Source organism: Mobula birostris, chromosome 2, assembly GCF_030028105.1.
Source record: "Mobula birostris isolate sMobBir1 chromosome 2, sMobBir1.hap1, whole genome shotgun sequence".
NCBI lineage: Eukaryota > Metazoa > Chordata > Chondrichthyes > Myliobatiformes > Myliobatidae > Mobula > Mobula birostris.
Window position 1 is genome coordinate 207,843,555 of NC_092371.1, and position 26,378 is coordinate 207,869,932.

Consider the following 26,378-nt stretch of genomic DNA (forward strand, 5'->3'; position numbering starts at 1 on the left):
TTTAACTTTGTGAATGTCATAAGTTCAAGAAGTAGAATGAAGTGGCCATTAATTATGCCAATTTGATGATAAACCCAATTATACTACAACGGCTAATTCCAAGAAATCCAAGTCTTAAGAAAACTGTACTGCACTACAAATGTTGGAAAATTTGGAATTTTTCATATTGCATACTGAGAAAAAAAGCATATGCATTTTAGTGACTTAATGGAAAAGTAAAACAGTCCATCTAAATAGGAAAAGATATAAAATATGCATCAGATAATTATGGGGCCATTTGGCCATCAATCAAATGAGCCTCAAAATGAACTTCATAATTCAAGATTTTGACTTGATGTGGCCAAGTGGTTAAGGCGTTCGTCTAGTATTCTGAAGGTCGCTAGTTCAAGCCTTGGCTGACGCAACGTGTTGTGTCCTTTAGCAAGGCACTTAACCACACATTGCTCTACGACAACACTGGTGCCAAGCTGTATGGGTCCTAATGCCCTTCCCTTGGACAACATCGGTGGCGTGGAGAGGGGAAACTTGCAGCATGGGCAACTGCCAGTCTTCCATACAACCTTGCCCAGGCCTGTGCCCTGGAAACCTTCCAAGGCGCAAATCCATGGTCTCATGAGACTAACAGATGCCTATTACCCTTCCCCACACAAATGCTGCTTGACCTGTTGACTGTCTCCAGCAGATTGTTTGTTGAGCCTCAAAATGTTTCCTTGATTCACACAAATCCGATTCATTGGATTGTTCACTGTAGTCAAGCAAAAGACAAATGTTTTCTTTTTTACAGAGGATTGTTCATTTGGTATGAAGCAAAGGATATTGCAATGCTAAACATTTTGACTGGTTTAATAGCCAGTGACCTTACAAAAAATTTATAATTATGAAATGCCGATTGAAGACATTCACAGGGTTAAGACAGTGAAACCAATAAATGTGCAATTACCATTTCATAGAATGGAAGTTGAATTCTTTTTCTCTTTTTGTATGCTAACAAAGAATCTATAGATCCCAGGTATTTGAAGGGCAGATGTGTTTTTTGTAATTTGCTGAACAAGCAATGTAGACAAAAGGGGACTCTCACGTTACTAATGCTACTTGAATAGGTACATATGTCAGACCATAGTCTTTTATTATAATGATTTGAATTGATGCAGTATTTACAGGAAAAGGGGATATTTAAGCTAAGATTGTTGTAAATGCATACGAGATGCAAACAAATTTTAAAAATTAAATTTCCTATATTATTTATATTAATTTCTTACATTTACATTATTAACCTATTCAGCCAGATAGGTTAATAATATAGATTAAGACCATGTAGGTTGTATTAATCTCAAAAACAGCAGCTGATTCTGGGAATGAAGCACAGTTCATTTGGCAATGAAACCTTTGTAACCCAATTCATGGATTGGGATATTTGATGAAAGGCTCCTCTTTGGGACAATTAACGCAACCAGAGTGAAAGGCTTCTCCAACCTATTATTGAAGGTGTTTTGTAGTGAAAATTGTTGTGTAACTAATTGTGTAATCAGTGGGAGATGGAGTGAATAAATGCTTGTATTCAAAGATATAAGTAATTGGAACATAGAATATCCATATTGCTTTTGCATTTGGTGATTGTGCCCAACTAACTTTATTGAGTATTTTGATAATGAAGTAGTGAGCATCATTGAGGAAAATGTGATTGGTATTGTTATAATTTGAGATCATTTAAGAATGAAGCTCATTAAATAAAATTGGCAACAATAGATAAAAATTGGCAAAGTTACTGGAAGTAGATTATTATTCTGGCTGACAGTAATATACAGTGGAGATTCCAAAGAATCAAAGTTCAGAAGTTCAAAGTAAGTTTCATATCAAAGTACACATATGTCATGATATACAACCCTGAGATTCATTTTCTTGTGGGTAATCACATAACTGAATCAATGAAAAATCACACCCAACAGGATGGACAACGACCGAAGTGCAGAAAAACCCAACAAACTGTGCAAATACAGAAAGAAAGAAATAATGAATTTTTCTCCTGTTCTGATGAAGTGTTTTGGCCCCAAACTTCAACTGTACTCTTTTCCATAGATGCTGCCTGGCCTGCTGAGTTCCTCCAGCATTTTGTATGTGTTGCCTGGCTAACTAAAGAGTACTTTATGCAATAGGAGGAAGGTATGGCTAAGCAGAATGGCTTCTTGAAGCAGAAATTGTAAGATTATGGAGATGAGGCCTTGGTTTAAAGGAGGTTTCAGTGAAAGAGCACAGGAAAGAACATACCAATTTTGTTTTTGATTTGATTTGGTGCAAGCAGGGTGGCAGTAGGCAGTGGATCGCTCCTTCTGCAAGTTGTGGGAATTCAGGGAACCTCATGGTCTCCCTGGTGATCACTTCTGCAGGAAGCACACCCAATTCCATCACTCAAGGAACTGGAGCTGGAACTAAGTGTACTCAAGCCATCCAGGAGGCTGAGAACCTCATAGATAACATCATTACTGAGGTGGTCACACCCAGGGTACAGGCTACAGATATATGGATGAGTTCGAAGAATTGTAAGGAGGAGTAGGCATTCATTTCAGGGATCCCGCTATGGCCATTCCTCTCACAAACAAGTATATACTCTTGGATACACTTGAGGGTAATGTTCTTTCAGGGGCTAGCAGCAGTAGTCAGATCTCTGATGCTGTGACTGGCTCTGAGGCTCAGAAGGGAAGGATGCAGTCAGACAGGGCAATAATGATAGCAAGCTTGATAGAAAGGAAATATAGGAGATTCTTTGGTCTCGTAAGAGATCTCATGATGGTATGTTGCCTTCCAGATGCCAAGGTCAAGGATGTCTCTAAGCAGATGCACAGAATTCTCAAGGGGTGTGTCAACAGCCAGAGGTCATTGTAGATGTTGGTATCAATAACATAGGTAGAATAAGAAATGAGTCTTTAGAATGTGAATAGGTGATAAGGTAAGAGGTTAAAATGAAGGACTTCGAGATTAGTAATCTCCGGATTATTCTGCCACGTGCCATCAAGGTCAGAAGTAAAGGGATTTGGGGCTGAGGAGCTGGTGCAGGGAGGCAGATGTTCAGATTCTTGGACCCTTGTCGAAAAAGGACAGGTTGCATGAACCAAAGAGGGAAAATTTGCGAGTAGGGCTGGGAGGTTTTAACTGGATTGGCCAGAGGATGACACTGAGCAAGAGCAACCCATGGGATAAAGCGGTAACCAGTGAGAGGGAGTCGTAATTAGAATAGCCAGGAGCAAAATAAAGGCAGGGACGGGAAGACTCATTCCTTCAACTGCATTTATTTCAGTGTTTGAGGAGCATGTTAGAGAAATTGCTCATAGTTATAAGAATAATAGGGCTGTACTAGAGGAAGATTTTAACTTCCACAGTGTTGACTGGGCTATCTAGAACGTTAAGGGCATGGATGGAGTGGAATTTATGAAATATGCCTAAGGTAGTTTTCTGAGTGAATAAGTAGAGGGCCCTACTTGGGAGGCTGAAATACTGGGCTTGTTAGGAATAAGGCAGGCAAGTAACTGAAGAAGCAGTCAAGGAGTGCTTTGGCTGTAGTGACCATAATGCTATTAGTTTTAGGATAGTGATGTAAAAAGATAGGTCAGGTCCATAGGTTAAGGATGAAAACTGGAACGGGCTGATTTGGTGGAAATTAGAAGGGTATAGCAAAGATTATTTGGCTGAGTCTGTTTGAAAGGAAAAGAATGAATGGCAAATGGGAGGCTTTTAAGAGTATCCAGGAACAGCAATATCTTGCTGGGGTGAAGAGTAAATCTGCCAAGTTTAGGGAACCTTAGTTGATGAGAGATATTCAAGCTCTGGTCAAGGAAAGGAAAGCAAACATTGGGTTTGGGGGATGGAGCAAATCTCTTGATGACTATGTAAAAAAGATGAAGAATACTCGAGGGAATTCAGAAGGTCAAAGCGAGGAACTGAGATGGATCTGGCAAGTAAGGTCAGGGAAAATCCTAAAAGGTTCTACAGCTATATTAAGAGTAAAAAGGTGACTAGGGAGAGAGTAGGTCCCCTCAGAGATCAGTAGATTCACTTATGTCTTGAGTCACTGGAGATGGATGGGATATATTGGCAATTATTTCTCCTCACTGTTGACTGAGGAGAAAATTATGATTGCTTGAGAGATAAGGGAAAACAAGTGGATGTTTCAGAAGGCATTCATATTACCAGGAAGGAGATATTTGCAGCCTCTCAGACCATTGAAGAGGATAAATCCATCGGAGTGCATCCTTGGGCTTTGTGGGAGGCTAGAGAGAAAATTGTGGAAGCCCTTGCATCCACAATTATACGGTTTCATCAACTATATACAGTTCCTGAAGACTGTAAGTTGGTGAAAGTTGTTCTTTTGTTTAAAAAGGCTAGCAAGGACAAGCCAGGTAATTACAGGCTAGTCAGCCTGACATCAGTAATGGGGAAGTTACTGGAAGGAATTCTGAGAAACAGAATTTACTACCATTTGAATAGATGGAGTCTGATTAAGAGGAGTTAACATGGTTTTGTGCATGGGAAGTCTTGCTTAACAACTCTTTTAAAGATTTTTGCAGTAGTGAGCAAAAAGATAAATGAAGGTAGGACAGTGGATGTACTCTACTTGGAAGTTAGCATCATCTTTGAAAAGGTCCCACATGGTGTGAAAGGTTAAGTCCCATGATATCCAGGAAGAATTTGTTAGAAGGATTAAAATTGGTTCACAGTGTTCGCAGGGTTCGGTGTTGAGACTCTTGTTATTTATATAAATGATTTGGATGTCAATGCATAAGGCTTGATCAGTAATATACCAGTTTGTAGCTAGCTGCTACAGCCTGTTGACTTCCACCAGAAGCTAAAACTCGAATGGTGATTGCCAGTCTCTGAGTATACTGTGCGTACACTGATAGGAAATAAGTGGTTGGAGACGATGAACCAAATCATCAAATCTACCTGCCGACATCCAAAAATATTTGAAATACATTTCCTCATCTATATCTGTCAGTGGCCGGACAAGCACAGAAAATTCACCATCCTTCAGTTTCAGTTGCCATTGTTTGAAGTTTGAGTTTCTTCGTGTTGAGTTTCAACACGAAGAAACTCAACACAGTGGCATAGAAACCCCACTGCCAACTAGCGTTTTGGCGGTGAATTGCAGAGCGACGCAGACACATCAACGCACAAGTATAAATGCTTACAATGGTGTAGGCCACTTGCGTAGGCTACTACGCAGAAGTATAAATTAGCCTTAACTCCACCCCGCCATACAGGAGGATAGGTTTACAAAAATGATTCCAGGCTACAAATGGGTGAAAGACCAAAAGAACACCAGGAAAATTCCTTGAAAAATATTAATTTAGTTCTTTTCAACCACCTGAAGCACAAACTGGATCTCCATCCACCCACTACACCCAGTTGAGTCTTTCATGGTGACAGCACAGTCCACCCACCACACCTATGATTTGTTCCTTATGTTTAAAATAAGCTGTTGGCTTGAAATGTCCATATTTTTGACAGTGTGGGCACTGCACCAAGACTAACATTTTAAGTGTGTGGAAGCTGTCCAATGTGAACAGAGGCAAATGAAAACATGCTGAGCTGCTGTCAAGATAACGTATTTGTGTTCTGCTACTCGAAAGAGCTAACATAATCAATGTCCGCAGTGTCACAAGGAATCCAATAAGTTTCATGCTTGGGTGGAATTACAGAAAGCAAAGGAGTTGCTTTCTATTTGTAAAGTAGCAAGATACTGATTGCAAACACGAGGAATTCTGCAGATGCTGGAAATTCAAGCAGCACACATCAAACTTGCTGGTGAACGCAGCAGGCCAGGCAGCATCTCTAGGGAGAGGTACAGTCGACAAAGGCTCTCAGCCTGAAACGTCAACTGTACCTCTTCCTAGAGATGCTGCCTGGCCTGCTGCGTTCACCAGCAACTTTGATGTAAGATGCTGATTGCATTTGTATTTAGGAACTTAATAGGAGGAGAAATCATATGTATAAAGGGGCAATTGTTCAAAAATCCTTTGCTTGATTATTTACAAATAAATTGCTACTGTATTGTGACACATTATCACATTGCTTATGTTTTCATTACTTTTGTTGGTCATCTATTACCCAAATATCAAATTATGTTTGGAAGGAATTTCACTGAAGCTATTCGCCTTCTAACTATAGAGTGTTGATATAATATTCTAATATTTTAGCTCTACAAGGAATGCTGTGATTGGCTAGTCCTGCAATTTCAGAAATGTGTGGGTTTGTTGTAAATTACCACTAAGTTAGCATTTATAAAGATGTTTTCTGGATGATTTTGCTTTTGTTTTATTCCGATTGTATTTCATTGCTGCTTTTGAATATTTTCAGTGGGTAAACCTGCTGTGGCCACCACCAAACACACAAATGATATGATTGATTTTGTGATTGCAGAAGCAATGATAGCAAAGACAAAAAGCCACATGTCACACCGTTCAGGTACTGGCTTGCATCTTTGTAAAGCAAAAGAAAACGGAATCTCAGCTGTTTCCTCCATTCTTCCATACTGCCAGTGTCTCGTCCAAAGGGCTTAATGTTGGAATTAAGACAGTCTGGTCAAGAACCATAGGAAATGTAAATTTTGTGCATTTTATGTCTCTGTTTTTGTGTAACAGTGAGTTTTTGTTTTATGCTAGCACACTTTCTCCATTAACTAGGGCCTTTAATTTATGCAACAATTTCTTATGTGACAACTTGTCAAATGCCTTTTACAAACCTGAATGCAGCACATCTACAGGTTCTGCTGTCTCAGTTCTCCATGTCACACCCTCAAAGAATTCCAACAAATTACCTTTAATAAAACTGCATTGACTAGGTTTGATTATATCAGCTTTCCTAAACTGCTGGAGGAACTCAATGTTCAAATTACGTTTATTATCAAAGTATATATAAACTATACAGCCTTTAGATTTGTCTGCTTACAGGCAGCCACAAAACAAGGAACCCAAAAGACCAACAAATACCAAATGCACAGAGAGAGGAAAAAAGAAACACAAATTGTGCAAACAATAAAAGCAAGCAACAGCATTCGGAACAAAAGTGGGTCCAAAGACACTGTGCAGGCCTACAATTTCAGTTTGATTTCATTACACAGTGGAGGAAACATATCAAAGCTCGGAGCAGGCAGAGCAGGCCGACTGCCTCAGCCTTAGTGCAGCAAAGAATGGAGCAAACATTGAGGAGCAGTGAGCAATCCAATCCTCACCTCCAGTCCAGACCCTGCCTTTTCAATCCATCCTGCTCACTGTTTAAACATCAGGTCATTCCTTGCTCTAATACCTGGTCCCTGTCACATCAATACGCTCTAGGCCTGGACCTCACCACCATGTTACAGTCTGTACCTTACTCACTCTTCCTTCAGTTAGTCCTGACGAAGGGTCTCGGCCTGAAACGTCAACTGTACCTCTTCCTAGAGGTGCTGCCTGGCCTGCTGCATTCACCAGCAACTTTGATGTGAGCTGCTAATCAATGCCTCCCATCATTTTATACACCTTTATCAGGTCACCTCTCATCCTCTGACACTCTAAGGAGAAAAGACTAAGTTCACTCAACCTATTCCCATAAGGCACACTCTCCAATCCAGGCAACATCCTTGTAAATCTCCTCTGCACTCTCTCTATAGTATCCACATCCTTCCTATAGTGAGGTGACCAGAACTGAACACAGTATTTCAAGTGGGGTCTGACCAAGGTCTTGTATAGCTGTAACACTACCTCCTGGCTCTTGAACTCAATCCCACAGGTGAAGAAGGCCAACACACCATACACATTTTTAACAATACTGTCAACCTGCGCAGCAGCTTTAAGTGTCCTGTGGACATAGACTCCAAGATCTTGCTGATCCTCCACATGTTGAAGAAAAGTTCAAAAATCTGATTTAATATATCTGTCATTTCTTCATTTCCTGTTATTAATTCTCTGAAGGTGACACACCTACCTTCATCATCTTCCAATAGACAATAGGTGCAGAAATAGACCATTCGGCCCTTCGAGCCTGCACCGCCATTCTGAGATCATGGCTGATCATCTACTATCAATACCCGGTTCCTGCCTTGTCCCCATAACCCTTGATTCCCCTATCCATAAGATACCTATCTAGCTCCTTCTTGAAAGCATCCAGAGAACTGGCCTCCACTGCCTTCTGAGGCAGCGCATTCCACACCTCCACAACTCTCTGGGAGAAGAAGTTCCTCCTCAACTCTGTCCTAAATGACCTACCCCTTATTCTTAAACCATGCCCTCTGGTACTGGACTCTCCCAGCATCTGGAACATATTTCCTGCCTCTATCGTGTCCAATCCCTTAATAATCTTATATGTCTCAATCAGATCCCCCCTCAATCTCCTTAATTTCAGCATGTACAAGCCCAGTCTCTCTAACCTCTCTGCGTAAGACAGTCCGGACATCCCAGGAATTAACCTAGTGAACCTACGCTGCACCTCCTCCACAGCCAGGATGTCCTTCCTTAACCCTGGAGACCAAAACTGCACACAATACTCCAGGTGTGGTCTCACCAGGGCCCTGTACAAATGCAAAAGGATTTCCTTGCTCTTGTACTCAATTCCCTTTGTAATAAAGGCCAACATTCCATCAGCCTTCTTCACTGCCTGCTGCACTTGCTCATTCACCTTCAGAGACTGATGAACAAGTACTCCTAGATCTCTTTGTATTTCTCCCTTACCTAACTCCACACCGTTCAGATAATAATCTGCCTTCTTGTTCTTGCTCCCAAAGTGAATAACCTCACACTTATTCACATTAAATGCCATCTGCCAAGTTTCTGCCCACTCACCCAGCCTATCCAAGTCACCTTGAATACTCCTAACATCCTCATCACATGCCACACTGCCACCCAGCTTAGTATCATCAGCAAACTTGCTGATGTTATTCACAATGCCTTCCTCTAAATCATTGACGTAAATCGTAAACAGCTGTGGTCCCAATACTGAGCCATGTGGCACCCGACTAGTCACCACCTGCCATTCCGAGAAACACCCATTCACTGCTACCCTTTGCTTTCTATCTGCCAACCAGTTTTCTATCCATGTCAATATCCTCCCCCCAATGCCATGAGCTCTGATTTTACCCACCAATCTCCTATGTGGTACCTTATCGAATGCCTTCTGAAAGTCAAGGTACACCACATCCACTGGATCTCCCGCGTCTATCTTCCTGGTTACATCCTCAAAAAACTCCAATAGATTAGTCAAGCATGATTTGCCCTTGGTAAATCCATGCTGGCTCGGCCCAATCCTATCACTGCTATCAAGATATGCCGCTATTTCATCTTTAATAATGGACTCTAGCATCTTCCCCACTACTAATGTTAGGCTAACAGGGCGATAGTTCTCTGTTTTCTCCCTCCCTCCTTTCTTAAAAAGTGGGATAACATTAGCAATTCGTCAATCCTCAGGAACTGATCCTGAATCTAAGGAACTTTGGAAAATGATCACCAATGCATCCGCAATTTCCAGAGCCACCTCCTTTAGTACCCTAGGACACAGACCATCTGGACCTGGGGATTTGTTAGCCTTCAGTCCCATCAGTCTACTCATCACCGTTTCCTTCCTAATGTCAATCTGTTTCAGTTCCTCTGTTACCCTATGTCCTTGGCCCATCCATACATCTGGGAGATTGCTTGTGTCTTCCCTAGTGAAGACAGATCCAAAGTACTTATTAAATTTGTCTGCCATTTCTCTGTTTCCCATAACAATTTCTCCCAATTCATTCTTCAAGGGCCCAACATTGTTCTTAACTATCTTCATTCTCTTCACATACCTAAAAAAAACTTTTGCTATCCTCCTTTATATTCCTAGCTAGCTTGTGTTCATACCTCATTTTTTCTCCCTGTATTGCCTTTTTAGTTAAGTTCTGTTGCTCCTTCAAACTTTCCCAATCATCCGTCTTCCCACTCACCTTAGCTCTGTTATACTTCTTTTTTAATGCTATGCTATCTCTGACATCCTTTGTCAACCACTGTGGCCACTTTCCCCCCTTTGAATCCTTCCTTCTCCGGGGGATGAACTGATTTTGCACCTTGTGCATTATTCCCAAGAATACCTGCCATTGCTGTTCCACTGTCTTTTCTGCTAGGATATCCGACCACTTGTATTTGATGGAGAAACTATGTTTACAGGACATATATGACACTTCCTTGAGGGAATTGACATGATCTGAAAATTTCAGCTGCTATTACATATGAAGGACAAGGAACACCCTCTACTTCCCCGGCTCTTCATGCCAATTTGCAGCCCAGCAGCAGCATATGAGCACCATTTCGCCGGAGTCCAGGTCCCTCAGTCCACCTGGGACCACATTCCCATCACTGTAGCACCTACAGTTTCAATAGCTGGTGGCCAATGTATTCCTTTAAGATTTGGCTGCAGAAATTGCACTTGCTGTGCCCATTGGTAACAACTGTGGGAAGAAACAATATCCTCTTTGGTACAGTGCTGTATAGGGAAATGCAATAATCACCTTCAGTGAACCTCACAATTGAAGATCTTGCTCTTTATTTCCACAAGCTGCATTTGGTGATCCACAATGCCATTTTAACATGAACAAAGTGCTGGGATGCGACTCAGTTCATCTATTTGTTTGGGGGTGGGCGTATTATAAACTGAGAGATAAACTAAAGAACTGGACCTAAAGATTATAATCTCCGGATGTTTTCTTGAGCTATATATGAATTACTAGAACCAAGTATATTAATTATGCTAACGCATAACTAAAAGAGAAGAAGGGTTCCTTTTCTTGAAACACTGACAACATTTCTACAGTCAAGAAGAATGACACAATTGAAATGGTTTTCATTTCAGCAAGGCCCAGATTAGGTTCCTAATGGAAAGATAATTAGGTCAATTATAAGGACAGGTCTTCTAATTAATCACAGGATAAGAGACAGCATTGATCAATAACTCAAAAAAATGGCAGAATGGTAATTCTAAAACACAGTGGAAGAAAGTAAGATCATATCATGACCATGAATTATCCTCTAGGCACATCAGATAAAGGTTAAATAAGGTGGTGTGAAGCCATTAAACTAACTGGGAAAACCAATAAATGTATGGGCGAAGTATGGGAACGAAAGAAGGTCTTACTCGGCATAGTCCAAGTATAGCATCCTTTACAAAATCTACAAAATATTAGGAACATTCAGAATCACATTTATTATCACTAGCATGAAATGGGTTGTTTTGTTGCATCAGTGTAATAGTGTATAAAAGTGAATAATGAGGAGGGTGTTCATCGGCTATTCAAAAATCGGTTGGCAGAGGGGAAGAAGCTATACCAAAATAGTTGAGTGTGTGTCTTAAGGCACCTGAACCTCCTCCCCAAAAGTGGTAACATTATGAGGGCATTGCGGGATTGTGAGGATCCTTAGTAATGGATGCCAACTTCTTGAGGGAACAGGTGTGCTGGCTGAATCTACAATCCTCTGTAGCCTTTTACGATCATGTGCTTTGGAGCTGTGATGAACCAGTCAGAATGCTTTCCACGGAACATCTGTAGAAACTTGCAAGATATATCAAATCTATTCATACTCCTAATGAAGTAGATCCACTGGCATGATTGCATCAATGATTTATTGTATTTATTTAGAGATACAGCATGGCATAGGCCCTTCTGGACGTTTGAGCCTTAGCAACTTCTGACCAACATATTGGGTCCTGGAGATGTTGACGCACAGCAGATTGGAGCTGTTCATGCCTAATAGAAATAATTGCAGGCAGAAATATAATTTGTTATAATTAACACAATCAAAAGATTATCTGGATCAAGAATTTTATACATCAAGTTTGAAGCTTTAAGAGAAATATAGGTATCAGTAGAGGTTGTGCACTTCTTCCAAGCCTGTGATTATGGTCTTTGGCCCATCTCTTGGCCACAGACCAAACATTCACTTCAGTTGGCAGTTGAGCTTCATGTAATTAAAACAGCCCGGTGAGCATCACCATTGGCCCACCAGAACCATGTAGGCCCCTCAGGCCCAATTAAACCAAGACTCAAAATTCAACTATTGACAAGTATTCAAATAGTTCTTGGTGGTAATCATTTGATTTAGTGGATGGTGGTCTTTTGTGAACTTAATTCCTGTTTGAGGAAAGGAAAACTGTAAAGACATTTAACGTTTTTACCACATCTTCTAATATCAAATGACTCAGATCAGCCTCAATCAATGACAAATCCTAGAATTAAAGCTTCCAGCTCATTAGACACTGGAGGACAACAGGGAGATCGAGGGAGGCGAGGTATAACAATATGAATCAAATAATATATTGATATGATGTAGTTTGAACTATTTATTTGAGCAATAAAGCTTTTCAACTAATAATGATATGGCTTTGAAGGAGCACAGAATCCAAGTATGATAACTTACAGTTATTTCTATGTTAAAATCTGTATGGAAATGTCCAATAAACAAAGAGTGGCAGTGCTAGAAATGGGAAGGTACATGAATGTATTAGAAGCAGCTTTATCTAACATTTAAGGTAAAGCCTACAGATGGGGAAATCCAAGCAATACACACAAAATGCTTCAGGAACTCAGCAGGTCAGGTAGCATGTACGGAAATGAATAAACAGTCAATGTTTTGGACTGAGACCCTTCTTCACGACATACATGTAACAGCTTTGAGTTCAACAGAGTATTCATGCAACAGCAACAGTGTTCATTGCTGCACCCACAATTTCATTTTATCGAGAGAAGTAGACTAAAAATGTGCTGGACCAACACAATCTACAGTAACAAATTCAGAATAAACCCTCAGATTAAGAAAATTGTTCTGACTTTTAATTACTGTTAAATTCAGAACTAGGTAACAACCTTTTCTTTCTTCAATCCTCACACAACTGTTATAATTGTGCCAGGAGGTATCTATGGAAAAGAGTAAACAGTTGACATTTCGCACCGAGACCCTTCATGATGAAGCATTTAGATTTCTAGCATCTGCAGATTTTCTCTTGTTTGTGATTTGAAGCAAGGAACTACTTTGTACCATGGACCCAAAAAGAATGTACGAGATCTAGAAAAGATTATGTGTAACAGTTAATCTCGTGAGATGAACATCAATGGAGATATACACCATAGCTAGAAATTTAAGTGTAACTTCCTATGCTAACTCATCCTATGATTATCTGATTTTATTTGTAAATGTTCAAAGAACTCAGTGAACTGATTTTTGTCAGTTCCATATAGTAGTAGTTCTATATGTATTGTAGTATTTCTGTGCTCTATGTGGACTTAAGGGAGCAAATTTCAATTTTTACTGTGTTACCAAACAGGTGCAGAGTTTAGTTTGATAACATAGTAGTGGTTTGCAAGTGAAGTGTGGGTTTCAACCTTCAACCAACATGTAGAACTGTATTACGATACAACATATAGTAGTATCCTAAGAGCCCAATAGTGCTATCACTTGACCATAGCCATTGTTTCCATATGTCAGTCTTCTAATGGCTGTGGAGCCTCTGATGTGTCCAACATTGTCCTACACAGATAGGAGCTGATATTTTTCAAAAAAGCACTCTGCAGGGAACCATTTAAGGGGGAAGTGCTTTATATGAATTCAGTTATTCAGTTTTATTAGAGCAGTCCATTGTGTGAATTCAGAACAAAATAATAGCTAACATCTGTCTTGTAGAACATAACAGGATTGAAATGTGCCACTGAACATAGGGAAACTTCTATCAGACTGACTTTAATTATTCATAATCAGCAATTAATTAAGAAAGCAGCTAGAATGGAATTAATAATAAACAGCAATAAAACGTTACATCATTTACAGTTGCACTTCAGGTAAGAGTACTTTAAAATGTGTGAAACCAGTAACTTCTATTAAAGAAATAAAAATAACTGAGTAATGGATAAAAGATGAGGAAATAGTTGACTAATATTGTGATGTTTAATTTTATAAAGAAAATATGCAATATGTTTGAACTTTGGTAGTAAGTTACAATGGGATTGTTAGGATCACATCAAATACTGATGAGGAAAGTGATTTGAGTTATGTTTAAGTGCATTTTCACAGATCATTGTAGTTTCAGTAATTGTGTTTGTCACTTCTGCCCTTGAAATGGAAGATGGCACCAGTGTGAATGACTGATCTAAGCATTCTCTTCAGAGTCTCATATTCTCCACAACTCATGCAACATTCAACAAGTGCCCTCTCACAGTTCTGGTCTCTTACCTCTGTCCCACTTAAAGTGTATTTTTGGTCCCATTTTCCAATGTTGCTTTCCCTTTTTGAACGCTATCAATATTACCATCAAGATGAACTTAAAAATGAGTAAGAGGGGCAATATATTCTGAGGAATTTTTTATTTTATACTTCCCAAGGTGGGAAATTTTGACGAGTGCCAGAAATTCAAAGTGAGGAAGCAAGAATTCTAAACGGTATGTAGCATTCATGTATTGTCATTGATGAAGAAGGCATTTTATTGAGAAGATCAACTCGATCCATAAAATACAACATATGTATTGTATTTTTAATTCAGCAATGAACTACAGTGTGCAGTTGAGACAAGTAGCTCTTAATGAAAAAGCTCAAGTAAAATCAATGATGAGTGATGTGTTTCAAAGCTCTTCTAATTTGATCTGATACTGAGAGATATGCTATTCTTGAGAAATGGAGTGAATCATGTTTAATTTAGGTCATTTATTTATATAATGTACACTTTATTTGATATACAGAAACTAGAATGGTTTCTAATTACATTTCTGATTCACAATGTTGAAATTTGACATAAGCATGAAATATGCCCATTAAATATAATAATGAAAGCATTAGTTGCATGGCAGCAATAAAGTTAGTAACTAAAAAGCAGCTAAATTATCTTTGGAAAAAGTTGATTGAGCCCTAACAAATCTGCAAAAATGTTAATGCAAAGATTGATTATTTTGTTCAGCATAATTAATTTGGGACAGTAATTTAAAATTTTGTTTAATACGATCTTGTAAAATATGATATTCTATTATCTGATTGAATAGAAACATCTTTAAAATGTGATTATAAAACTGTCTTAGAGGTCTGTTTCTTATCCTGCATATCTAATCAAATATTATTTCCTAACTGTAACTTTTGAGGCTGTTTTTAATTTCCAAGGTGTGGCACTTTGGATTTTTTTAAATTTAATTTTGTTCTATATTGCATGACATAAACCAGTTAAAATAAAAAAGACTACTTATTTACTTTGAGATCAGAGTAAATGTGGGAATCTGAAAGATTATTTATTTTGCACGTCTTCTTTGGTGTTTGTATATAATTACCAAATAGTATTAACAAAAGATATTTTAACATGCATTGACCATAAGCTACTGAATTATGAGAGCAAATTGCATTTGAGCACAAAGATATGAAAATCTTTTGCTGTTGTCTGAAACTGTTGGAATGGTCTCAGCCATAATCTAATCATTAACTGCTGACTTCAAAGAATCAGCAGCAATGGATTGTTATTAATTTTCCATTGTCTAAAGGAGGGTGGCAGGGTGGAGGTACATCTCAACTAAAGGATGTGTAAGGTGCTCCTTCCTTCTGCTAGCCTGCAGGTCACCCCTGGACAAGGTGCAGCGCCTGTTTAACAAACCCCCGCACCCCTCCCCCACTGATCAGGTTCACATGAAGACATGGGAGCAGCTGGTGCATATTACAAGTCCTAGTTATGCGACCACTGACACCAGGCAGACAATCTCTGACGTGTATTAATAATGTCAGCGGTCACCTATCTGGTAAAGACACTGCCCAGAAGGAGGCAATGGGAAACCACTTCTGTAGGAAAATTTGCCAAGAACAATAATGGTCAAGACCATGATCGCCCATAGCATACGACATGGCCTATAATGAATGAATGAAGGAATGAAAGGAATTGGGTAAATGAATGTTTAAAACAGAAGCAGCATTTGCTTTCCTTTTGACACCATATAGATGTCCACTAGCACTTCAACTCCAAGGTTTTGTAAAGCAATGAAGCCTTTGTCTCATTAAAATAGTTGTCAGTCAAAACCTGACATTTCAACTTGCTGTCAGGAGATGAGTGTTCCTTACTGGCCCCATAAGAGAAAACTCAGTAGAGGCAAGATCATTTATCTAGCCACAACAAAGTTATTGTTTTCAGTTGTTAATCTTTGTGGTGGCTGGAGAAGCAATCTTGAGCAGGACTGAAATAGCCTTGGCCAGACCATCCTTCACTGCACATTTGAAAGAGGCACTTCTTCCAAGCCTCTGGCTATGGTCTTCTGTCCATCTCCTGGCCACAGGCTAAACATATGTTTCGATTGCCACTTGAGCTTCATGTAATTAAAACAGCCAGGTGAGCATCACCATTGCCCCACCAGAATTATGTATGCCTCTCAGATCCAATTAAACTGGGGACTCAAAATTCAATTATCAACAAGTATTCATATGGTTCTTGTTGATTTTCAGATAGGTGTTGATCGAGTGGGTGGTGGTCTTTTGAGAATGTAACTCCTGTTTGAGGAAAGGAAAACCATAAAGACAGTGAATTTTGTGTTCTTCTGCATGTTTCAATATAAAATGACTCAGGTCAGTCCTGAACACAGACAGATCCTACAAATCAAGGGTCATTAGACACTGAAGGACAACAGGGAGGTCGAGGGAGGGAAAGTGTAACAGTATGAATGAAGCAATGTATTGAAATAGCACAGTCTGATTATTGGAGCAATAAATGTTTTCAACTAATAACAGTATGGCTTTGAAAGAGCACAGAATTAAAGAATGCTATTAACTTATAGTTATTTATACTTTAAAATCTGTATGGAAATGTCCAATAAACAAAGAGTGGCAGTGCTAGAAATGGGAAGGTACATGAATATATTAGAAGCAGCTTTATCTAACTTTTAAGGTAAAGCCTTTCACTTCAGTTTGAGACAAAAGTTACGGAAGTCACAACTTGACCTGCTAATTCCAAATCTGAGGTTTACCATTGGTTCTTAATATTTCCAGGTGCATAACAGTTTCTTTTTGGCTATTAACACAGTTAAAATGATGTATACCTAAAAATATAATGTAAGATCTGTGGATAAAAAGGGAAAGGCATATTTTGAAAAGGCTGCTTTTTAAGCTCCAAATTAACACAATCACCTTTTCAGCTCTATAGTCCACTTTTTGTCATAGATATACCATCATCAGCATCCTAAGGGAGAACATTTACGTGCTCCTAATTCAAACAGACTGCCAATGGAAAACATGCAAAGCAGAAAAATAATACTAGGTTCCAAATTTGAAGAGAATTAAATATATTAATTTAGAGAATTAAATTAATTAAGAGAATTAAATACATTCAAATGCACTCACAGATTCCACCTCAAACAGGAAGGCATTTCCAAGCACAAAATTATACCTTCACAAGTAAAATACACTTTAAGCTCATTGTTTATTATTTGGCTTCTTGTGGCAAGTTGTTTCAGATTTAGCAATACAAATATTAGGTTCGCAAACTATAGTCCGGCTTCGAGATATTGTAGTACTTTAGTGTTTTCTTTCATTGTTCATCTACAAGATATTGCATTACCTTAAAGTTTTTATTAAAGGTATCAGTTTGTTTTCAAGTTAACCCCAAGTATGTTAAGAGCAATGTCAATTTTAACTGATTTCCTCCAACTATACATATGAATAACACACAGTTCTATCTGTCCTGATATACATTGCAACTGGTTATTTTACAGAACAGCTGGGAAAGGAGTCTTCTCTGGAATGAAGCTCGGGAAAGCACGCCATTCCAAAGATGATCACAAGAAGGGTCATGGAGGTAAAGACAACATAGATCCAAATTCCCTCCCTCCCATCACATTTGTGAAATTCCATCAGATGTAAAAATATTAGAATGTAAGAAATAGGAGCAGTTATCGTTTACAAGACCTGTTGTGCTATTCAGTATTATGGAGAACCCTATGCTAAATAGCACAACAGGTCCCACTGATTCACACATATCCCCCCATTGCATTTGATAAAAATATACAAATCAGGAGCTGGAATAGACCAAACATTCTCTGTGCCTGGTGTACCATTCATTAAGATCAACTCTACTTTTCTGACAGGTCTTTATTTTAAAAACAATGAGGGCAAACCAGCAAGTATATAACAAATGAAATATTGCTTTAAATGCATGTCATCTGCAATACCACTTGATGTATTACCCACACAAACTCTATCATATTATCATGGTATTTCCCTGGAGGAAACTTACTGGTTAATCCTGTCTCATTACACCAGCTGAGGGTTAAAAACAAAAGAGCGTGAGATTTCACCCAGGAGATGTATATAATCTGAAATGTACTGCCTGTAAAAGTGCAAGAGATGGCTGCCTTCAAAGCATTTATGAAGCATCTGGACATATACTTGTAGACTATGGACCAAGTGCTGTTAAATGGACAACACGCACAAAATGCTGGAAGAACTCAGCAGGCCAGACAGCATCTAAGGAAATGAATGAACAGTCAACGATTCAGGCCAAGATCCTTCATCAGGATTGGATAGGAAGGGGGAAGATCCCAGAATAAGGTGGTGGGGGAAGAGGGACAAGCTAGAAGGTGATAGGTGAAGCCAGGTGGTTGGGAGAGGGGAGATGAAGTAAAAAGCTGGGAGGTGATAGGTGGAAAAGGCAAAGGGCTGGCGAAGAAGGAATCTGATGGCGGAGGAGAGTGGATCATGGGAAAAAGGAAAGGAGGAGGGGCATCAGAGGGAGATGATAGGCAGGTAAGAAGAGGTATGAGGCCAAAGTGGGGAATTGAAGAAGAGGGAAGGGGGAGTGGAAAAATTACCAGAAGTTGGATGTTCATGCTATCAGGTTGGAGGCTACCTAGACAGAATATGAGGTATTGCTCTTTCAAACTTAGCGTAGCCTCATCATGGCAGAAGTTTCAAACAAGTTGAAATGAGGATAAGAATTAAAAGGGTAGGCCTCTGCAAAATTCTGTGTTTTATGAATGAAGTGGTGGAGCTTGACAAAGTGGTCCTCCAATCTACGTTGGGTCTCACCAATGTAGAGGAAGCCACATCAGAAGCATTAGATACAGTAGACGATTCGCAAGTGAAGTGTTGCCTCACCTGGAAGGGCCCTGAAAGGAGATGAGGGTGGAGGTGAATAAGCAAATTCAGCACTTCTGCTGCTTTTAGGGTAAGTGGGATTAGTTTAAATAGGCATGGTAACACAATCCACATGAACGAGTTGTGCTGAAGGGTCTGTTACCATGCTGTGTGACTCTATAACCTCTCAAGGTTGGGAATTTCGAAGGTTCACAACACAGGAGGAAATTTCTCATAAATAGGCCTGCATGTTCTAAACAGGCAAACCCTTATTTTGATACAGTTCCTTTGGGTCTTCTACTCCCCCTTCTAGAGAAACATTTTCCTGCACCTAGTATTCTTAGAATTTTGAAACAAAGACAGAAAATGCTAGAAAAACTCAGCAGGTCAGGCAGCATTTGTGGAAAGAAAAACAGTTAATGTTTCAGATAAGGGTCCTTCAGCAGACCTGAAGAAGAGAGAAATACGTCAGCCTGGGTAGCAACAAAATGTGGGTGAACCCAAAGGAATTTCACCACAACAAGGACGATCATGAAAAGATCACATATTTCATTATGCACAAGATTAAATTTTGCCACTTAATTCTAGTTTTATGTTTCACTATATTTGAATTGATATATCCATGCTATAGAAACATAGAAAATAGGTGCAGGAGTAGGCCATTCGGCCCTTCGAGCCTGCACTGCCATTTATTATGATCATGGCTGATCATCCAACTCAGAACCCTGCACCAGCCTTCCTTCCATACCCCCTGATCCCCGTAGCCACAAGGGCCATATCTAACTCCCTCTTAAGTATAGCCAATGAACTGGCCTCAACTGTTTCCTGTGGCAGGGAATTCCACAGATTCACCACTCTCTGTGTGAAGAAGTTTTTCCTAATCTCGGTCCTAAAAGGCTTCCCCTCTATCCTCAAACTGTGACCCCTCGTTCTGGACTTCCCCAACATCGGGAACAATCTTCCTGCATCTAGCCTGTCCAATCCCTTTAGGATTTTATACGTTTCAATCAGATCCCCCCTCAATCTTCTAAATTCCAACGAGTACAAGCCCAGTTCATCCAGTCTTTCTTCATATGAAAGTCCTGCCATCCCAGGAATCAATCTGGTGAACCTTCTTTGTACTCCCTCTATGGCAAGGATATCTTTCCTCAGATTAGGGGACCAAAACTGCACACAACACTCCAGGTGTGGTCTCACCAAGGCCTTGTACAACTGCAGTAGTACCTCCCTGCTCCTGTACTCGAATCCTCTCACTATAAATGCCAGCATACCATTCGCCTTTTTCACCGCCTGCTGTACCTGCATGCCCACTTTCAATGACTGGTGTATAATGACACCCAGGTCTCGTTGCACCTCCCCTTTTCCTAATCGGCCACCATTCAGATTATAACCTGTTTTCCTATTTTTGCCACCAAAGTGGATAACTTCACATTTATCCACATTAAATTGCATCTGCCATGAATTTGCCCACTCACCCAACCTATCCAAGTCACTCTGCATCCTCTTAGCATCCTCCTCACAGCTAACACTGCCGCCCAGCTTCGTGTCATCCGCAAACTTGGAGATGCTGCATTTAATTCCCTCATCCAAGTCATTAACATATATTGTAAACAACTGGGGTCCCAGCACTGAGCCTTGCGGTACCCCACTAGTCCAGTAAGTTATAAAACAGATCAGCTATTTTGGGTGGAGTGTCATCCCATTACTACTTTTTTTCATCATTTGTGCTGGATTAATGTTTCTCTCTCTTGTCATCAGAGTTCACACAGTAGCAGTGACATCATCAGTTTTTCTTCTGAGGTTGTCACTAGGCTGAATTAATATTGTGTTTCTTCAGAGCAATATTATTCTTTCTCCTATCCCAAAAGAGAAATTATTATCTTAAGGTAAAGAAAGCAAGTGGTTTCCTAATAAGAGTGTAGGTATGAAAAAGCAACGTTGTAGATGAAGTTTTTCTAAGGATTGTGTGCTAGAACAGGAACAGACATAAGCCACTGTAAAGTGCTAGAAAACTTTAAATCGAAGAGTCACATATGTATATATCACATTAAGCACAGAGGATGCAGAACTGTGAAATTAATGTGCAGTGACTATGATAAGAATCATGAATAGGAAATCTAGTGCAGAAAAAGCAATGGAAAGGATGAAAATGGATTAAGGGAGAAAAGAAACAGAAATGAATATATATACAGTTGCAAGAAAAGGTTTGTGAACCCCTTGCAATTACCTGCTTTTCCGCATTAATTACTCATAAAATAAGGTCCAATCTTCATCGAAGTCGCAATAATAGACAAACACAATCTGGCTAAACTAATAACAAACAAACTATTGTACTACTTCTCATCATTACTGAACACACCATTTAAACAATCACAGTCTAGGTTCAAAGCAGTATGTGAACCTCTGGGGTAAAGCCCTCTACAAAAGCTATTCGAAGTCAGGTGTTCCAATCAATGAGTTGAGATGTGGGTTGTAGAGGTGCCCCGCCCTTTAAAAAAGACACACAATGTCAGATTACTGACAGGGTCTGTGCTCCTTGAGAAAGATCTGTTTATGTGCACCATGCCTCAATCAAAACAACTTTCAGAGGACCTTAGAAGAAGAAATGTAGTGATAGGTGAAGCTGGAAAAGGCTACAAAAGCATTTTTAAAGACCTGAGTATTTATCATTCCACAGTAAGAGAAATTATCTCCTAATGGAGGAAACTCAGTACTGTTGCTACTCTCCCTAGGAGTGGGTGTCCTGAAAAGATCATACTAAGATCACAATGTGCAATCCTGAAGAAGGTGAGAAAGAATGGTCACAGCAGAAATCTCCAGAACTTGCTAAAATCTCTGTTCATGTTACCACTATAAGAAAAGCACTGAACAAGAATGGCTCCCAGTTCCTCCGTCTCCGCCGCATCTGCTTCAAGGATGAGATTTTCCGTTCCAGGACATCTTAAATGTCCTCCTTCTTTAAGGATCGTGGTTTCCCTTCTGCTGTCATCAATGATGCCCTCACCCGCATCTCCTCCATTTCCTGCACTTTGGCTCTCACCCCATCCTCCCACCAGCACAACAGGGATAGAGTTCCCCTTGTCTTCACCTACCACCCCACCAGCCTCCGGATCCAGCACATTATCTTCCGCAACTTCCGCCACCTTCAGCAGGACCCCACCACGAAGCACATCTTTCCCTCTCCACCCCTCTCTGCTTTCCGCAGGGATCGGTCCCTCCGCGACTCCCTGGTCCACACGTCCCTCCCCACGGATCTCCCACCTGGCACTTATCCCTGTAAGCGCAAGTGCTACACCTGTCCCTACACCTCCTCTCTTGCCACCATTCAGGGCCCCAGAGAGTCCTTCCAAGTGAGGCAACACTTCACTTGTGAGTCTGTTGGGTCATCTATTGCATCCGGTGCTCCCGGTGCACCCTCCTCTACATCAGCGAAACCTGATGCAGATTGGGGGGCCACTTTGTCGAGCACCTCCGCTCTGTCCGCCAAAACAGACAGGATCTCCCAGTAGCTACCCACTTCAACTCTGCTTCCCACTCCCATTCAGATATGTCCATACATGGCCTCCTCTACTGCCATGATGAGGCTAAACTCAGGTTGGAGGATATACCTCATATACCGTCTAGGTAGTCTCCAGCCCCTTGGTATGAACATAGAATTCTCCAACTTCCGGTAATTCCCTCCCCCTCCCTTCCCCTATCCCTATGTCACTCTGCCCCCTCCCCCAGCTGCCTATCACCTCCCTCATGGTTCCGCCTCCTTCCACTACCCATTGTGTTTTCCCCTATTCTTTCTTCACCTTTCCTGCCTATCCCCTCCCTGCCTCCCGTCCCCCACCCCTTTATCTTTCCACTTACTGGTTTTTCACCTGGAACCTACCAGCTTTCTCCTTCCCACCCTCCCCCCACCTTCTTTATAGGGCCTCTGCCCCTTCCCTCTACAGTCCTGACGAAGGGTTCCGGCCCAAAACGTCGACCGATCTTTTCCACGGATGCTGCCCGACCTGCTGAGTTCCTCCAGCGTGTTGTGAGTGAACAAGAATGGTGTTGATGGAAGGACCCCATAGAGGAAACCACTGCTCAAAAAAAAAGCATTGCTGCACGTCTCAAGTTTACAAAGACTATCTAGATGTTCCACAACATTTCTGACACAATATTCTGTGCATAGGTGTGTCAAAAGTTGAACTTTTTGGCAGAAATGCACACTGCTGTGTTTGGAGGAAAAAGGGCACTGCACACCAACACCAAAACCTCATCCCAACCGTGAAGCATGATGGAAGGAACATCATGGTCTGGGGCTGCTTTCCTGCGACAGCTTGCAATCGTTGAGAGAACGATGAATTCAAAACTGTATCAAGACATTTTGCAGGAGAATGTCATGGTAGCAGATGATCACTTGGAGCTTAATAGAAGTTGCATCATGCAACAGGACAATGATCCAAAACACAAGGTTAAATCAACAACAGAATGAATTAAAAAGAAGAAAATTTGTGTTTTGAAATGACCAAGTCAGAGTCCAGATCATAACTCAATTGAGATGCTGTTGTATGACCTGAAGAGGGCTGTTCATGCAAGGTATCCAGAAATATTGATGAACTGAAACTCTGTTTTTCTGGAGGAATGGTCTAAACTTCCTCCTAGCCGTTGTGCAGGACTGATCAACAGTTACTGGAAATGTTTAGTTGAAGTTATTGATGTACAAGGGGGTCACAGCAGTTACTGAAAGCAAAGGTTCAAATACTTTTTCCAATAAATATGTCTAATATTGGATCATTTTTTTCAATAAATAAGTGAACAAGTATGTTTTTATATTATTCATTTAATTGGCTTCTCTTTATCTAGTTTTAGGACTTGTGTGAAGATTTGATCACATTTTAGGTCATATTTATGCAGAAATAGAGAAAATTCTACGGGGTTCACAAACTTTCTAGCACCACTCTGTGTGTGTGTGTGTGTGTGTGTGTGTGTGTGTGTGTGTATATTTATTTAAACATTTCAGATGTTCCAATAACCAAAGGAGGAATCAAAAGGTAGATCATTGTTCATTGTCTGCCTTTTTATTGAGGTTCATGAATTTCATAAGGTTAGCAGCCAGGTAAAGCAAGCAATTAAAAAGTTAAATGACATATTGAACTTTATTGCAAAGCGATTAGAGTTTAGAAATAATGGAGTTCTGCTACAATTGTACGGGGTGATAGTGAAGACACGCCTGGAATATTATGCAGTTTTTGGTCCCCTCCTAACAAGAAGACTTAGTAGCATTGAAGGCAGTCTAAAGGAGATTCACTAATCTGATTCCTGGGATAAATATCTAAACAAGTTGGGTCTGTATTCTTTGGCGATTAGAAGAATGTTGAGTGTTCTTATTGAGACGTGCATGATCCAGAGGGGCATGACAGGGTAAATGTTTTCAATTACTGGGAGAACCTCAAACGATACTACTTTGTTAAATGAAAGGGAGAAAATAATTTAAAGCAGTATGTGTTAAAATGACTTTTCATGAAGGATGGTGAATTTCTGGAATTCTTAGAGTTGTGGCAGCTAGATCATTAAAAGTATTTGAGGTGGAAAGAGATATATTTTGAAAGATTGTGGAATTGAGTGCTATGAGAAGTTGAAACAGAAGACGAATTGAGACCAGCGTAAGTTAGCCATGTACGTGTGGAATGGTGGGGCAGGCTTGAGAGGCCATGTTACCTGCTTTCTACTCTTATTTACTTGTGTTCTTGAATGACGCTTCAAACTTGTGAAAGCTAATTTTCAATTTAGGAGGTTATTTTCAAGAAATTTACAATCATGATATTAAAATACTACTTCTACATGAAATGATGATTCAACTGCCTGTGGCAAATTTATTTTTATTGGCTGTAAATATTGAGAAATACTGCAAGGTGCTTTTTATTTACAAATTTAACAGTGAAGTGACACAACTCACACCAAAATGTTTGAACATTAGTATTAAACTACTCACTTGCTCCTCACTTAATATTAATGTGCCAACCTTCCCATGTATAATTTCAAATGTCATAGATATTACTCTCAAGGTGACATTGAAGTCTGGCTGGATGTTATGGAATGCTAATCTTTGAAGGAAACATTATTTCAGTAATTGTACTTGATTAGGTAAAAGTAATTACTGATTAAGCACATTAAGTAATGTGGTTTTGTCAGTTTTAGTCTTGGTTTGTCATGTGTTTTCTTGTGATATCATTCTGGAGGAACGTTGTACCATTTTTTAATGCATGCATTTCTAAATGACAATAAACGAGGACTGAGTGTCCTCATAATCTAAACAATTCTGGATCCATTTAAGAAACTCATTTAATCCTTCCAGATGAACCTGCTGTTCTTGAAACAGAAGACCTGGACAGAAAAGGCAAACGGTTTGGAGGAGTGGACCCTGACTCAATCTCACTGGCGTCTGTCACTGCAGTCACTACCAATGTTTCAAACAAGAGGTAACTGCACAATTGCAGCCACGAGTTTTGCAAATAGATTCCTTGGGGTTCAAAGGGCAACAGTAATATGGGCCTTTGCCAGTTTGTTGCTATTACCCTGGCTAGATGAGGAGGCGGACTCAAGTCCTGCCTCCTTCGTCATTTCCATTCCATTCAAATACATCGGAAAACCCATGTAGGATCCTAACCCTTCCCTATTTTTTTGGCAGTTGAGTTGGAAAAAAACAAGTTGATTCCACACTGAGACATTAACAAGATATTGCAAATAATATCTAACCCAGCATTCAAACTGTAGTGTAGAGTTGCACCTTACAGATGCTGGGTAGCAGATGACCAATACCCTCTTGGAAATTAGCAGCAACCAAAGACAGCATTGATGAGATTTCACAACGAAGAAGGCTCAATTGATAGCACATATATTACCACTAACACATTGAAGCTTCGTGCATAGAAATGGATTCTAGTCTACAAGTGTGCAGTAGATCTTAATCATAACTGAAAAACCACACAAGTTAAATGCTACTTTCTGGTAGCTGCTGTGATTTATTAATTTTTCATTTGCTAAAGTCTAAGGCATGCTTCCCTTTGGTCTATGAAATTTGAAAGATCAGGATCTGAAGAGAAATACATAAAAATTTACTTGGGCACAGGAAACCTTTAGTATTCAGGTACTTGGTTCACAAAGCGGAATTTGGCATTACAGATCAACTAAGTTGTTGAACTTGTTGTCTGAGGTGCCTTGTTGAATGGAAACCATTATTCAGTTGAGTGCCGAGAGGAACAATAAATATTGAAAATAAAAAAATTAAAAAGAAACAGTGTTAACATAATTTTTAAAAATTTAATGAAGTGCAAATGCTTTAAATAT

At 39.9% G+C, this 26,378-nt stretch overlaps 1 protein-coding gene across 1 annotated transcript in view; it reads left to right on the forward strand.

The window, feature by feature from the left end:
- Nucleotides 1-26,378, forward strand: part of otofa (otoferlin a) — a 374,531-nt gene that overhangs the window by 215,590 nt on the left and 132,563 nt on the right. The window contains exons 7-8 of the mRNA XM_072278846.1: nt 17,696-17,778; nt 25,387-25,510. Of these exons, the coding sequence (XP_072134947.1) occupies nt 17,696-17,778; nt 25,387-25,510 (207 nt within the window). The remainder of the gene's footprint in view (nt 1-17,695; nt 17,779-25,386; nt 25,511-26,378) is intronic.